At 39.3% G+C, this 14,608-nt stretch overlaps 1 protein-coding gene across 1 annotated transcript in view; it reads right to left on the minus strand.

The window, feature by feature from the left end:
- Positions 1-14,608, minus strand: part of klhl2 (kelch-like family member 2) — a 175,942-nt gene that overhangs the window by 43,382 nt on the left and 117,952 nt on the right. The window contains exon 7 of the mRNA XM_069926491.1: positions 4,924-5,040. Coding sequence (XP_069782592.1) covers positions 4,924-5,040 — 117 coding nt within the window. The remainder of the gene's footprint in view (positions 1-4,923; positions 5,041-14,608) is intronic.

Here is a 14,608-nt window from a genome sequence, read left to right on the forward strand (position 1 = left end):
CGTTGAAATGTAGCATTCGGTGTCACTACATAGTGTGCATTTAATGCATCTACCGCTTTCCGGTACTCATCCTTTCTTCCAGTATTCAAAAGTGTCTTAAATGTTTCCCGAACTGAGGGTCCCGCAGTGAAAAGAAGTAACGCCCTCCTCTGCGCTTTTTGTTCAACTGTACCGGTATGTAGAAATAGGCCACGACTGTCGGCATAGGATTCAAATTCTTCTAGCCATGCCTTCCACTTCACACTTACAGTACTTGCATCACCCGTTGGGTCAAAATGAGCAATTCCACCATGTATTTGAAAGTCACCGTCTGCACCAGCCATGAGGAAATATTCCAGCCCCAAAGTACTGAGTCACAGAGAAAATTCTTATCACCTTGAAGTTGTCTGTAATCCTCTGTAATCTTGTTTAGTCTTTAATTTTCTTCAAGCTTCTTTCATCCTTGTCGCCAATGTCACATTTGTGGCCCGAAATGTGAAGATAATAAAACATTAAACACAAGTTTTATCAAGTAAACTTCTCAGTGTCTTTTTATTTTCCCGTTTTCTTTGTTCTCCTGCTTGTGTTCTTATCTCTCTCTCATACCACGTGACTTCTGGTATATCTCATACATATTCATTATCATGACAGGGACTGGTAGGACAAGGAAGATCTCCACTGCTGATGACCGAAGAATTCTCATCATAATGAAGAAGAATCCCCAAGAGGACATTTTTATGGAAAGATAAAATGGTAAGGGTATCATTACAGAAATTAACTTAGAAATATGAATTAGGAGGATTGCAACTCCCTAACTTTCAAAATTATTATGAATCAGCACAGATGAAATTTATTAATAGGATGTTTGAAGTGGATAAACCTTCGATATGGGCTAATATTGAGTTATCTCAGATTGGTGGGAAGATGGATCAGTTTATTTATAGATGGAATCCTCAATTATTGAGTAATTATTATTTACCTGTTTTGAAACATTTAATGGATTTATGGTATATTAAAAAAATGAAGTTATAGGTACTCAAGGTAAAATTTCAGGTAAAACTCCTTTGTATCAAAATAAACTTTTTCCTTTTACACTTAATAATCAACTTTTGAAGTTATGGGATCAATGGGGTATTAAATTGGTGCAAAATTTTTTTATGAAGCAGGATTTTTTTTTCAAAGAATGAAAGAGAAATATGATACATCTTCAAATACTTTTTTTCTTATAATCAAATTAAAACCTTATTGTTGGATAATTTTGGACGTACTTTATGGTTACCTAGACAATGTAAGTTTGAAATTCTACTTACTGAAGGTGACAAGAAGGGATTTATATCTGAGATGTATGCTTTATAACAGAATAAAATGCTTAAGACGGATATTCGTAAATCTAGATTAAAATGAGAAAAAGATTTAGCTATATCAATTTCTCAGAATGATTGGATGAATCTATGTGAGGATAGTAGGACTAAAATTGTAAATGTAAGGTATCGATTGGTTCATTATAATTTTATTCATCAATTATATTCAACTCCATAGAAATTTAGGAAATACAAGTTTATTCCCTCGGATTTATGTTTTAGATGTCATAGTAGGCTCTTTTTTACATTCTACTTGGTTATGTGAGACGGTGAACCCCTTTTGGAATAGATTTAAGGAACTTTTAGAAGCTAGTTTTAAATTGAAATTTCCACTAGATCCTTTAGTATTTTTATTGGGTAATATTAAAAGAATGAGTTTAGAGTTAAAATTAAATAAATTTCAAATTGCTTTTTTGAGATCGGCTTTAGCTGTGGCTAGAAAATGTTTGGCAATTATTTGGAAAAATTAGACTAATTTGAGTATACAAAGCTGGCATGTGGAGATAAGATCTTGTATTCCATTGGAAAAGATAACATATAATTTACGTAATAATTACTCCTTTTTTGCTAAAACTTGGAGCCCATATTTGGATTATATAGGGTTGAATTATTAAATCCCCTTTCCACACGTTAGTGGTGTTGTTCAGAACCATGGTAATTAATTGATGAATTTTATCTCCTCTTTCCTTTTTCTTTATGGAGGTAGATTAGAGGGGGGTAGGTAGGGGTGGGTGGGTTGTAGGTGTTTTTATTTACATAAAATATATCATGTATGTATTTTTTTTTAAGTTGTATCCATTATTGTATGTTTAACCATGATTTAGTAAATAAAATTTTCCAAAAAAGAAGAAAAATCCCCAAATACCTATCCGACAGATAAAAACATTCTTCAGGAGGCAGGTGTGGATGTGTCAGTGGCTACTGTCTGCAGAAGATTTCATGAACAGAAATACAGACACTGCAAGATGAAAATCACTAGTTGGCCAAGAAACAGGATGGCTAGATTACAGTTTGCCAAGGAATATTTAAAAGAGCCTGCAGAATTCTGGGAAAAGGACGTGGACAGATGAGACCAAGATTAACCTGTATCAGATTGATGGCAAGAGCAAAGTGTGGAGGTGTAAAGGAACTGCCCAAGATCCAAAGCATAAGACCTCATCTGTGTTCTGGCCTGGGATGTATGGCTGCCACAGGTATTGGTGCACTTATCTTCATTGATGATATTAATGATGATGGCAATATCAAAGTAAATTCTAAGGTGTTTAGAAACATCTTATCTGCTCAAGTTCGAGTAAATGCCTCTAAACCAGGGGTGTCAAACTCAAATTCACAGAGGGCCAAAATTAAAAACTTGGACTAAGTCGAGGGCCGAACTAAATATTTATTGGAAATTTTCAACAACATCTGCATGTTTTCTCTTCTTTCAACATATGTAATGTTAAACTTTTTCTTATTAAAATAAATGTTTAATAATAGTTTTGGATAAACTCTTTCATTGTCATTGTCATTGTCATTTGCCCATTTCCTTTTGCGTTCTGAAACCGTGCACATGACGAGTCAATGAGGGATGATTAAAGCAGTGGTCTTCAAACTTTTTCTTTCCACCCACAGACCACCTTAAGCAATCCCTTACTAATCACAGAGCACCAATGGCACAGGGACGCGAGTGGAAAGAAAAAGGTTGAGAACTGTTGTATTGTGGTAACTCCACATCTGATTAGGTTAATTGTTAGGCAAGTGGTCAGAGAAGGACCCCCCTCCCCAACCCCAAGAAAGGCTTAAATCACAGGAACAAAATAAGCTTCTGTCTCACTGCTCCCAATCTTACACACAGTCCTGATGTGGAATGTGGGGTCGCAGCTCCACATTCACCCGAATTCAGGTGCTGTCTATGTGGAGTTTGTACGCTCTCCACTTGTCTTGGACCAACAGGTCGGTCGCCTGACAAAGGCACCCGAACCCCCCGTTGAAACGCCGGCGTCCGGGGCGGTGGAGGAATTGGCTGAGAAGAGCGCGTTGCTCCCACCCCCATCCCATGGTTGGAGAGGGATTAAACTGCGATCTCACGGCGCTGGGCTCGTCTCCAACAAAAGGAGCGGGAGGCAGGGTCCGCCGCGCACGGAGCGAGGGGGAAGGCATCACCAACGAGACATTCGGTCCGGCGTCGCCGCTGAAGCGCAGACCCAGCGAGGATGGTCCCCAACTCCAGCCGCGTCTGTGTGTCCGGGAGCCGGGCGGGCTGAGTGCGGCGCTCCAATCCCTGGGATTCGGGACTCTGAGATCCCTCCACACCTCTGGCATCTTCATTTTCACCTTCAGTGTGCATGCGCTCTACTGGCGCGGCGGCCAGCGGGCCAACTCTAATATATATTTAATATGATCTTGCGGGCCAAATATAAAGGGCCAGAGTTTGACATGTGTGCTCTAAACACATTTGACAGTTCTTTATCCTACAGGAAGACAATTATCCCAAATATACTGCTAAAGCAATAAAGGATTTTTTTCAAAGCTAAAACCTGTAAAATTCTTGAATGGCAAGACAGTCAACTGATTCTAATTCAATTGAGCACGCTTTTCATATGCTGAAGAGAAAACTTAAGAGGAAATTACCCCAAAACAAGCGGAAGCTGAAGATGGCTGCAGTAGAAGCTTGGCAGAGCATCACCAGAGATGATACTTAGCACCTGGTGAATCACAGACTTCAAGCAGTCATTGCATGCAAGGGATATGCCACAAAGTTCCAAACAAGATACTTTAATATATATACCATTACTATGTCCCAAATATTATGGTGCCCTGAAATGAGGGGACTATGTCTAAAAAGTGCTGAAATTTCTACATGGTCAAAGTAAAATATACACAAATAACCTTGAATTGTTTGATTACAAATTTGAATTGTAGAGCACAGGGCAAATAAAAGAAAAATAAGTGTCTTTGTCACAAACATTATGGAAGGCTCTGTATTTAGCACATACAACAATTCACATTGGAAGAAGCAAAGATGAAACTGTGTCCACAAGGACTGTGTAGCTGTCATAACCACAAATGTAGTTATGGGAAGGATGAAGCCACATCTCATGTCTGTTCCATTAAAACCTGCAAGCGTTGATGCAGCCACATCCACTCTGGGCAATAGAGAGTGAAGTTCTGAACCTTGTTACTTTTCATGCCTCTTCCAAGTGTTGTTCAACAAGGAGGAGCACTGATTCATTGGCTAATAGATAATGACAACAGAAAGAGGTTTCCCATCCCATGTTTCATTAGAAACCATGAAACTATCAATTTGAACTCAACTATACCCTCCCATCTGCACTGACGCTCTTGCTTGGATCAGTGCACACTTTGGGACAGGAAGTGCTCAGTGATTAGAATGGAGGAGACTGGTGTATTTCTAGTAAGGTGCAATTCTATTTGTAGAATATCAACATATTAGTGTAACAATCACTCCCAATTTAGACATGTACCCCTCAGCATTTGTAAATGGGACATTGAGACGACAATGGCCAGGAACAAATTTGCCATACATGAATTTAGAGTGACCTTCACCTTGTACTACATCTTAACTTTGGTTCTGCAACATTACCTGCACCAGGTATTCACGTGTTAGAAGCGGTAGCCGGACATGTTCCATCAGTTGTGCCATGTGCTCTTGTCGAGGCTCCTTATCGTGCTTTACCCAGGCAATGGCTGCTTCAAAAACCTGATTGAATTAACAACATTAATATGGCAATGTGGCTTTTTCTTCATTTATCCATCAAGGTATCATTCTGTTAATTCAGGACAGATCACCTCCAGTAAGTGGGCTTAAAATTTTACTGTGGGAAAATCCATTGAAAATTCCAAAATTGCTACTTTTATCTCATGCCACAATGAATTTGTTTTCATAACTATCCTGTGATTCTTGCAACACCACACACAACCACAACCATTTCCGCCAGGCAGGAAGCCATCAGTGAGGTAAGGATTAGGACAATGCCATTATTCTTTTGCTACCCCTTTAAATGTTAAAGTCCATGGAAATTAGGCCACTGACAAGTCACCTGCAAAAGGCAAAGGTTTTTAATCAAAATACCAGATCACAACCAGCTTCCATCAAAACTTAAACAGCTGGTGAGAGGGAAATCAGAAAAACAACAGTTGCAATTAGAAATTTATCTTGTGGCAAGTCATTTAGCACTCTTTGTTGGCCAGGATTTGATGCCAGACCTATCAGGAATGCCTGCAGCCTCTCCCAGCTCCAACACATCTCTTAACTTTTCCAAAAGCCTGCCAGAGCTGATGCACGTAGTAATGCAGTCTCGTCAATAAACAATTTTGTTTTTTTAAAAAAGGTCTGGTGGAAGTTTTAACAGTTTGACATGTAACTAATTACAGCCAACAATGGAAAGAGATATAGAATCTTTAAAGATATTGCAGGTAATACTTGAGAACACAAACACAGTAATATCCTCATTATCTGGAATTTGAGCAACTGGCAGAAAAATTGCAGAAAATAAATAGGTAAAAATATGAAAGTTTACAGCAACTGGAAAATTCACTTTTGTGGCATCTACCAATCCCCCATAACTGCTGGATACAGGGGTTTTACTGTTCTGTAATGCAAATAGAAGAAATAAGCTGCCATTCTTATACCTAATTCAACATTCAAAAATAACACTTAATCACATCTCAGTGGCAATTTTCTACACCAATCCTCATGTCAGTTGATTCTTTTAATATCCAAAACCTTGATTTTAAATAAACTGAGAGACTAGGTCTCCACAGCTCTGAAAAAGAGAATTCCATAGATTCACCACCATCTGAGGAAAGACTTCTTCTCATCTCTATCTGGACTCCCAAATCTCTGATTTAAAAAAAATGTTATTTATCATTTGCATCAATACAAAAAAAATTTCGGCTGATCATACAATGCTCTTATCCAATTTACAAAAGTATTTGGAATCCCAAAAGCATTAAGTGTTTTAAAGAAAGTACCCCATTCCAATCTATCAAATGCTTTCTCCACATCTAATGCAACCACTATCACTGGTATCTTTCTATCCCAACCTCTGATTTTGATATTGACCACTGACCAGGTCTCCTCTCAGTCTTCTAAATTTTGTAGTATAAGGCCAGCTTGCTCAACCACTCCTTGTTTACCCACAGAACAACCACATTTTGTTAACTTCATTCCCTGAAAACTGTACCAATAATAAAAACACATTTTTTGTCCTCACTGAAATCTATTAACTCATCACCTCAAATGTTGGTTCTCACACTGGTCTGCTTTGCCTGTGGAGGAAGAAGTTGTTTTCAGCTTTTTAGTCCCATGTTATACTAGGCTGCTGACACAGAGGTTACCCACAAGATAGTGACCATGGTGGCAGACCAGTGTGACCAGTGAGGGGCTCTGAGGCTGAAGAACACACAGGTGGGTGATCCAAGGCAAGGACACCACGCAGGCTGCAGGTGACTACATCAAGGGACTCATACGAGGCTATGGACTGCTACAGACTGTCTCCAGAATGGCTGAAGGGAACCGAGATGTGAGACTGTGTTGGCTTCCTGTTAGTATCAAAGGTGTGCATCTGGAGCTTGGGTTGCTGATGGTTTGGATTGAAGGCTGTGTGGCTACAGAGACTGCTGGAGCATTGGAGGCGAATCCATGAACATTTGGTGATTCTGGGGGGGGGGGACTCTCTTTTGATTCTCTTTCTCTGGCCGTAAGTGGCAATGGATAATGTCTGTTGATGGTCATTCTGTCTGTCTTATGGCAGTCTAAAAGAAATTTTGATTAATATCACTTTTAAATTTTATTACATGACAATAAAATAATCTTGAATCTTGATCTCAGCCACATTTTAGATTTTTGATTACTGCTATATACCCATACTCAAGGAGCCTAAACGAAAGATAGAGCATCCACAGATACCTGCAGATAGTAATGCTGAACAGGCATCTCTCTGAGAGCATCCGACTTTGGCCCTCTGGTGTTGATACAGTGCTTTCCTCCCAATTCTCCAACCACCAGCACCCTCTCCCAAAACTAGACAAAGATCATACTTTCTGTGGGTAGTGTTCTTCACCCACCTGTCTTGGTGCTTCTGATCATACTTCCATCAATTCAATATGTGAAGAATGCTTAGAACATTACAACACAATACAGGCCCTTCGGCCCATGATGTTGTGCCGAGCTATGAAACAGAAAAGTTACTTGACCACACTTAGTGAACACTGCTCATGAATGCTTGAGTGAGAGAACGGAGGATGTCCAATGGAATCGCAGAATGCAGGAAGAGTGGAGAGAGCAAAGCTCCCTTTAATCTGCTCATACATCTCTATCCCCCAGCACTGAACATAATAACTGCTTTCCCTGTGACATTCCCTTCTCTCGGTCAGAGAGAATGGAAGATGCAAATTGTGTGATGTCCACGCAGCACAAGGCTCCTCAAATGGAATCTCAAGCAGACAAAGAATTGCCAGAGAAACCCAGGAGGTCAGGCAGCATCCACATCAGTCAACGTTTTTGGTCAGGCCCCATGGATGCTGTCTGATCTGCCAACTTGCTCTAACAACTCTCTGCCCACACGAGATTCCAGCATCTGTGACTTTTATGTTCCTGCAAAATACTTGGTTTAACCCTGCACATCTTCAGAGTGGGAGGAAACTGGTGTATCTGAGGGGAACCCACACTCTCAGGGATGCAAACTCCATACATGTAACACCAGAGGCCAGGATTGAACTCAGGACTCTGAAGCTGTGAGGCAGCAGCTCTATCAGAATCAGAATTTATTCTCAAGTACATGTCATGAATTTCATTGCTTTGTTGCAGTATTACAGTGCAAACATTTATAAAAACCATCTTACAACAATTGGGACTGAACCTGGGTTCTCATCCAGCACTGACTGTAAGGAGTTTGTACGTTCTCCCCATGTCTGGATGGGTTCTCTCCGGGGGCTCCAGCTTTCTCCCATTCTTCAAAACGTACTGGGAGTATAGGTTAATGCAGTGCAAATTGGGCAGCACAGACTTGTAGGGCCAAATTGGCCTGTACAGTGCTGTATGTCTAATTAATCAATTAATTTTTGATTAAAGTAATGAAAATAATGCAAGAAAAAGTCAAAGTAAGACAGTGTCTGTTATTCATTGTTCATGCAGAAATCTGATAGCAAAGGGGAAGAAACTGTCCTTGTGCTGCTGAGTGCTTGTCTTCAGGCTCCTGTACCTTTTTCCCAATGGTAGCAAAGTGAAGAGGGCATGGCCTGGGTGGTGGGGGTCCTTGAGGATAAAGCCATTTGCTACCCATGACCCCCATGCTGTACAAACTCAGTCCATTCAAGGTCATAGCAACACATCCAAAAATACTTGCTCATCGCTCTGCTTACAGCAGACTTCTGGAAATTTTGTATAATATTACATTTTCTGTTTTATTACATAACAATAAAAGCATCTTGAAATATCCTTGTAACCAAAAGGTTATACACACCAAGAAAAGCCTATGTATATCCCTTTAAGGGCTATTGCTGAAACACAGATTTCAGATTTATTGTCAGAGTACATACCATGACATCACATACCACCCTGCAGGCACGGCAGAATTACCACTTATTAGTGCAAAAACAACAGTGTAAACATGTAAACAAATAAAGAACTGTAAAAAGATAACAACTGTAAACAAAATGACTGCAATACAGAGAGAATAAAAAAGAAAATCAATAAAGTGCACAAATAAGAGTTCCAAATGTGTCTCTGATTGAGTTTGTCATTGAGGAGTCTGATGGTGAAAGGGTAGCAAGTCTTGTGACACCTATACCTCTTTCCTGATGGCAGAAGCAAGAACAGAGCATGTGCTTGGTGGTGTGGATCCTTGATGAATCCTGCAGCTCTTCGACGGTAGCATTCCCTGTAGGTGTTCTCGTGGTGGGGAGGGCTCAGGTGTATTGGTGTCCCCATATTAGTCCATGATGCAGCCGGTCAGCACACTTTCTACCACACATCTGTAGAAATTTGCCAGGGCTTCTGGTGTCATACCAAACCTCCACAAACACCTGACGTACTTTCTTCATGATGCTGTTGGTATGTTAGGTCCAGGAAATATCCTCCAAGATAGTGACTCCTAAGAACTTAAATTTGCTCACCCTCTCCACCTCTGATTTCCTTTCCTGAAGTCAACCGTCAGCTCCTTAGTTTTGATGACATTAAGTGCAAGGTTGTCGTTGTTGGTGCACCATTCAGCCAAGTTTTCAATCTCCATCCTGTATCATTCCTTTATACAACCCACGACCGTGGTATCATCTGCAAATTTGGAGATGGTATTATTGTTGTACTGTTATGAGCCCAAAGGACCCCAAAACCCAGCAGCAAGACATTCACCAAGACAAGTGGTTTTTAAAACAAAAGTTATTTTTAATCAACTTTGAACTTGAAAACGGAATCAAACTTTAACTTATCTCTATACTTAACTAACCCAAAACTAACCCCCCTTCTAATTCTAAGCGCACGTGTATGTAATGTGTGTGTAAATTTAAGAAAAGTTCTTTGGTTCACAGTTCAATCTCACTTCTCCTTCTTCCAAGTTCTCTGGATACAGGCAATTCTTATACTGTGCACAGAATTTAAGATGTATAAAGTTCACCAAGCTTTGATGCTCGGAAGGTAAATGTTTACCACTCAGGAAGGTTCTTGTAGGGTTTGCAGAGAGAGATGTGTTGTTCCAGGATTTCCACAACTGAGGTACCACCATTAGTCACCTCAATGTCTCACTGATGAAACTTGCCCCATCAGGGTTTTTCAGCTGGTAACCTCTTTCTTTCAGGCCACCTGTTCCTCTTATTCCAAGAGAAACATCAGACAAATAGCACTTCCAGCCATCCACTGCTCTGGAACTTTCTGTTTCCAACCAGCTCTTCCTGGCTTGTTTCAACCTTGACTGTTCAGTCTCTTTTCAGTGGTCCCCCACGCTAGCTGGGAGAGCTTGTTAACTTGTCTCTCTCTCTCTCTCCAACTCCCAATTGCCAGAAAGCCCATGTGACTCTCTCACTTGGCAAAACCCCCACCTTCTTCAGCAAACAACAGGAGTTCTTCTCCTTGGTTAAGATGTTGTCTTAGATAAACAAAACCCAGGAGTGACTTTTCTGTGAGCACTTTGCAGAAAGGTACTTGTAGCCAGTTTGTCTCCTCCAACAATGGTCTTTCATTTTATGACATCAGTTCAATTAGCACCTACTTGTGAAATGTGCATCGCATTCTCCAGATATCCTGCAATGTTGCTAAATATGAATACTTCAATCTTTCAAATAAGATATGTTTTAAAATGTGTGTATGTATGTAACCCACTAATCTTACCAAAATCCCAAATATTTATAATCCATTACAGTACCAAGTCACACAGTCATAGGTGTAAAGTGAGTAGAGCAGGGGACTAAGAACACAACCCAGTGGTGCTCCGGCACTGATGGAGATTGTGGAGGAGCTACTAGACAGTGCTAACAGCTACAGGAGCTTGCAATAGTCAAATGATACAAGATGGTTTCACAGGGACACCCAATATCACTATTTTGTGAGCCTAGCAATTAGGCATTGTACCTGTATCAAGATTGTTTTAACACAATTAAATGAAGAAAATCAATTGTTTGGCTAAAGAGACACTTTGATCAATAATTGGTCAAAATACATGGAAGAGTTGTAAAAATTATGATATTCCTGAGTTGGCAGGATGTAGCACATACAAGTTCCTCTCTTTGGTAGAATAAACAAATCACATGGGAGGAAGAGAGAGCTATGTCGCCAAATTTGTAGTTTTAAATAGAACATGGAATGTTTTCACATTTTGGAAACCCACCATATCAAGCATTCCAAAGGTACAAGAGCGTCATTAGGTACTGCCTACACAGATGCAGAAGCAGTTGACTCTAGCTCAAAGAGAACCACCAATGACTGGCTTCATGATCCACAACCATTATGTTAAAATTCATGGCAAGTAAGATGTTTTGTATTGTTGATGTTTGCCATCATATTCTTCAAACAATTCATCATAAATTCATTTCATTAAATTTTAGAATATGGAATTAACAGGAAAGTTTATCAGGGCCAACTGAATTCACATGGTTTCAGGACATTAAAACAGCATTCAGGAGGTAAGTTTCTTTACTCACAGGTAATCAATCTTTCCCATTTTCCTCAACAGTGACCAATAAATGATCTGCCACAGAATGTATTCAAAGCTTAGCAGCGCATGTACACCAGGGGAATCAAAAGATGTTGATGACATGAGAAAAATGAGTAAGATCTCATTGAATGGAAACTTTATACAGTCTGTTTGGTTCACCCTTGATTTTATTGTAAAGATCCTAGTGCATTAAATTTGTTATTTTGTAAAATGGTCATTCTCATTAGATCTCAATGTACCAAGTTTGGCAAAATAGAATAAAATAAAATCTTCATGAATGACATAAAATGAGTTAATTGGTGCTAATATCAAATGAATTAGATCATTAGATGACAATTTTGCTATTTTAGGTCTCTAATTCTTGTAGTTGTAAACATATATTAGAACATAAGGCAATGTCATAACAAAAAAAAATCAATACAGGGATATGCCAAAATTCTGTCAGAACAAAAATTTATACTTTGGGAAGAAATAACATCAACTTACAATTATTTGGAAAAGCTGTCAAGATGTACGAGTACACCAGATGTCAAAAAGCACCTAATTTGGTTTTAATATCAATGCATAAACAAATTACCCATGTTTTCATTAAAGATAGTACTATTTTAAAAAAATCACACAATGATTTTGGAATTTATTCAAATGTTTAAAAGTGTTAACCTGGGTTACCTGTAGCTGGGTGACAAGAACTGCACATAATATTCCAGGTGTGGTCTCAACAACATCTTGACATGACGTCCCACTCCTGAACTCCATGCCCTGACAGAGAAAGTATGCCAAACGCCTTTCTTCATCACCCTGTTTATCTGTGTACCTATATCACCAAATCTCTCTGTTCTATAACATTTTACAGGGGCCTTCCATTCACTGTGCAAGTCCTGGTTTATCCTACCAAAGTGCATAACCCTGAACTTATCCAGGTAAAATTCCATCTGCATTTCTTTGCTCACTTTCCCAACTTATCTAGATCCTGTTGTAAACTTGGATAACCCTCTTCACCATCCACAATACCACCAATTTTGCTGTCATCTAGAAACATACTAGCCACACTAACTATATTGTCATCCAAGTGATTAATATAAATGGCCAAAACACAGGACCCAGCAGCATAACACTGGCCAGAAGCCTCCAATCCAAGCAACAACTCTCCACATCCTACCATAAATCTAATTCTGTATCCAATTGGCCAGGTCACAATGGATTCTATGCGATCTGACCTTCTGGACCAGCCTATCATGTGGAATCTTACAAAGGGTACAAGAAAGAATCATAGGAATGTTTTCAGGATAGTTAATAAAAGAAAGGCTGGAACTATGCTCTCTGCAGAAGAGGAGGTTGTGGGGCACAGATAATGTTATTGTCATATTATTTTTTTTTCCAGGGTAGGGCAATTAAAAACTATAGGTCAGATATTTGAGAGATGAAAGATTTTAAAAGAGACTGAGTGTTACCTTTTTGACTCAGAGGTTAGTAGATATCTGGAACAAGCTGCCAGAGGAAGTGGTAGTGGCAGGGACAATTGTGACATTTAAAAGCCATTTGGGCAGGTGCATGAATAGGAAGGGCTTAAAGGGATACAGTACCTCTTTGCAAGAAAATGGGACCAATTTGGTCAGCATGAACAATTTGGGCCAAAGAGCTTGCTTACATGCTGTAAAACTATAACTCTACATATTAATGTTCAGGTATAGAGATGAAGTCTCAGTCCACACAGTTTCATAATCAATGGCGCATCAAGCATCAGGATGATCTCTTGTATTTGGAAGTCCAAACTGTACATTTACCAGCTGATGCAAAGTGCCAAGAGGGTAGTGTTATGAGCCCAGAGGACCCCAAAACCCAGCAGCAATAGAAATTCACAAAAGTTACTTTTAATTATCTTTAAACATGAAAACAGGGTCAAACTTTAACATTACTATTAACTTAACCCCCTTCAAATGCTAAGCGCGCGTATATGTAATGTTTATGTAAGTTCAGAAAAGTTATTTGATTCACAGTGCAATCTCACTTCTTATTCCTCCAAGTTCACTGGTATCAGGCAATTCTTATACTGTGCACAGACTTTAACATTTATGAATTTCACCATGCTTTGGTGCTTGAAAGTAAATGGTTACTGCTCAGGAAGGTTCTTGTCGGTTTTCAGAGAGAGATTCGTTGCTCATTGGACACAAACTGATTCCTTCCGATCAGCCACTTCAGTGTGTTGCCGAAGAAACTTGCCCCATCAGGGGTTTCCAGATGATAACCTCTTTCTTTCAGGTCACCACAGAGTTCCTTTTTGTTTCTCTTATTTCAACATTATATAGCCAGCCATCTCTTGTATGGACCACAAGGGCTTTGAACAGGTTGAACTAAGAACTCACAACTCGTCTTCCAAATGGGGTTTTTCCACAAGCTTTCCAGCTTGTCCTGTTCCAGTCCCAGCTGCTGTTGCTGAACTGTAGAACTGAATTCTCTCTCTCTCTCTCTGTGAAAACCACATGACCCTTTTAGAACAGCACTCCGCACTCAGATAGACTACACCACCAGAACCAATCTTTTGAGTTCGTTCATCTGTTGCTTTCCAAAACAATAATCCATTACTCCACAGTATGTCCAAGTATTTTTTTGTGACCTACACTAAAAAAACCTGCCACTATTTATCCCCTTTAAAACTATCTACATACAATATAAAATATAACATAATCTGTCACAGTAGGACTAGTTAATTTACTTGCACTTACAAAATATACTTTTCAAGAACTGAATGGATTGATCGGAGTTGTAATTGTTTTTTTCTTTTCAATACATAGTTAAATTGATAAATAGATTCAACCTTTTACAACTGAATAGGTAAGGTACTACAGTACACAATATTCATATACTAACAGTTGCTATAGTAACTTCAGCCTGCAACAAATTACTAATTAGTAGCATCACAGGACAACCAACCTACACCACACTTCACAAAATTATGCTTGCAAAACAAAAGGGATATTATTTCATGAACCGAGCTCAGGTTTATTTAACCCCATATGCTGATCTTTAATTTCAGCTCAAGATTAATTATTATTGCAAAAACAGCTCAATAGGATCTCTCTGTTCAACTTGCAGGCAAATTTGAAGAGTTGTTAAAGGAAT

This window comes from Narcine bancroftii, chromosome 3 (genome assembly GCF_036971445.1).
Source record: "Narcine bancroftii isolate sNarBan1 chromosome 3, sNarBan1.hap1, whole genome shotgun sequence".
NCBI lineage: Eukaryota > Metazoa > Chordata > Chondrichthyes > Torpediniformes > Narcinidae > Narcine > Narcine bancroftii.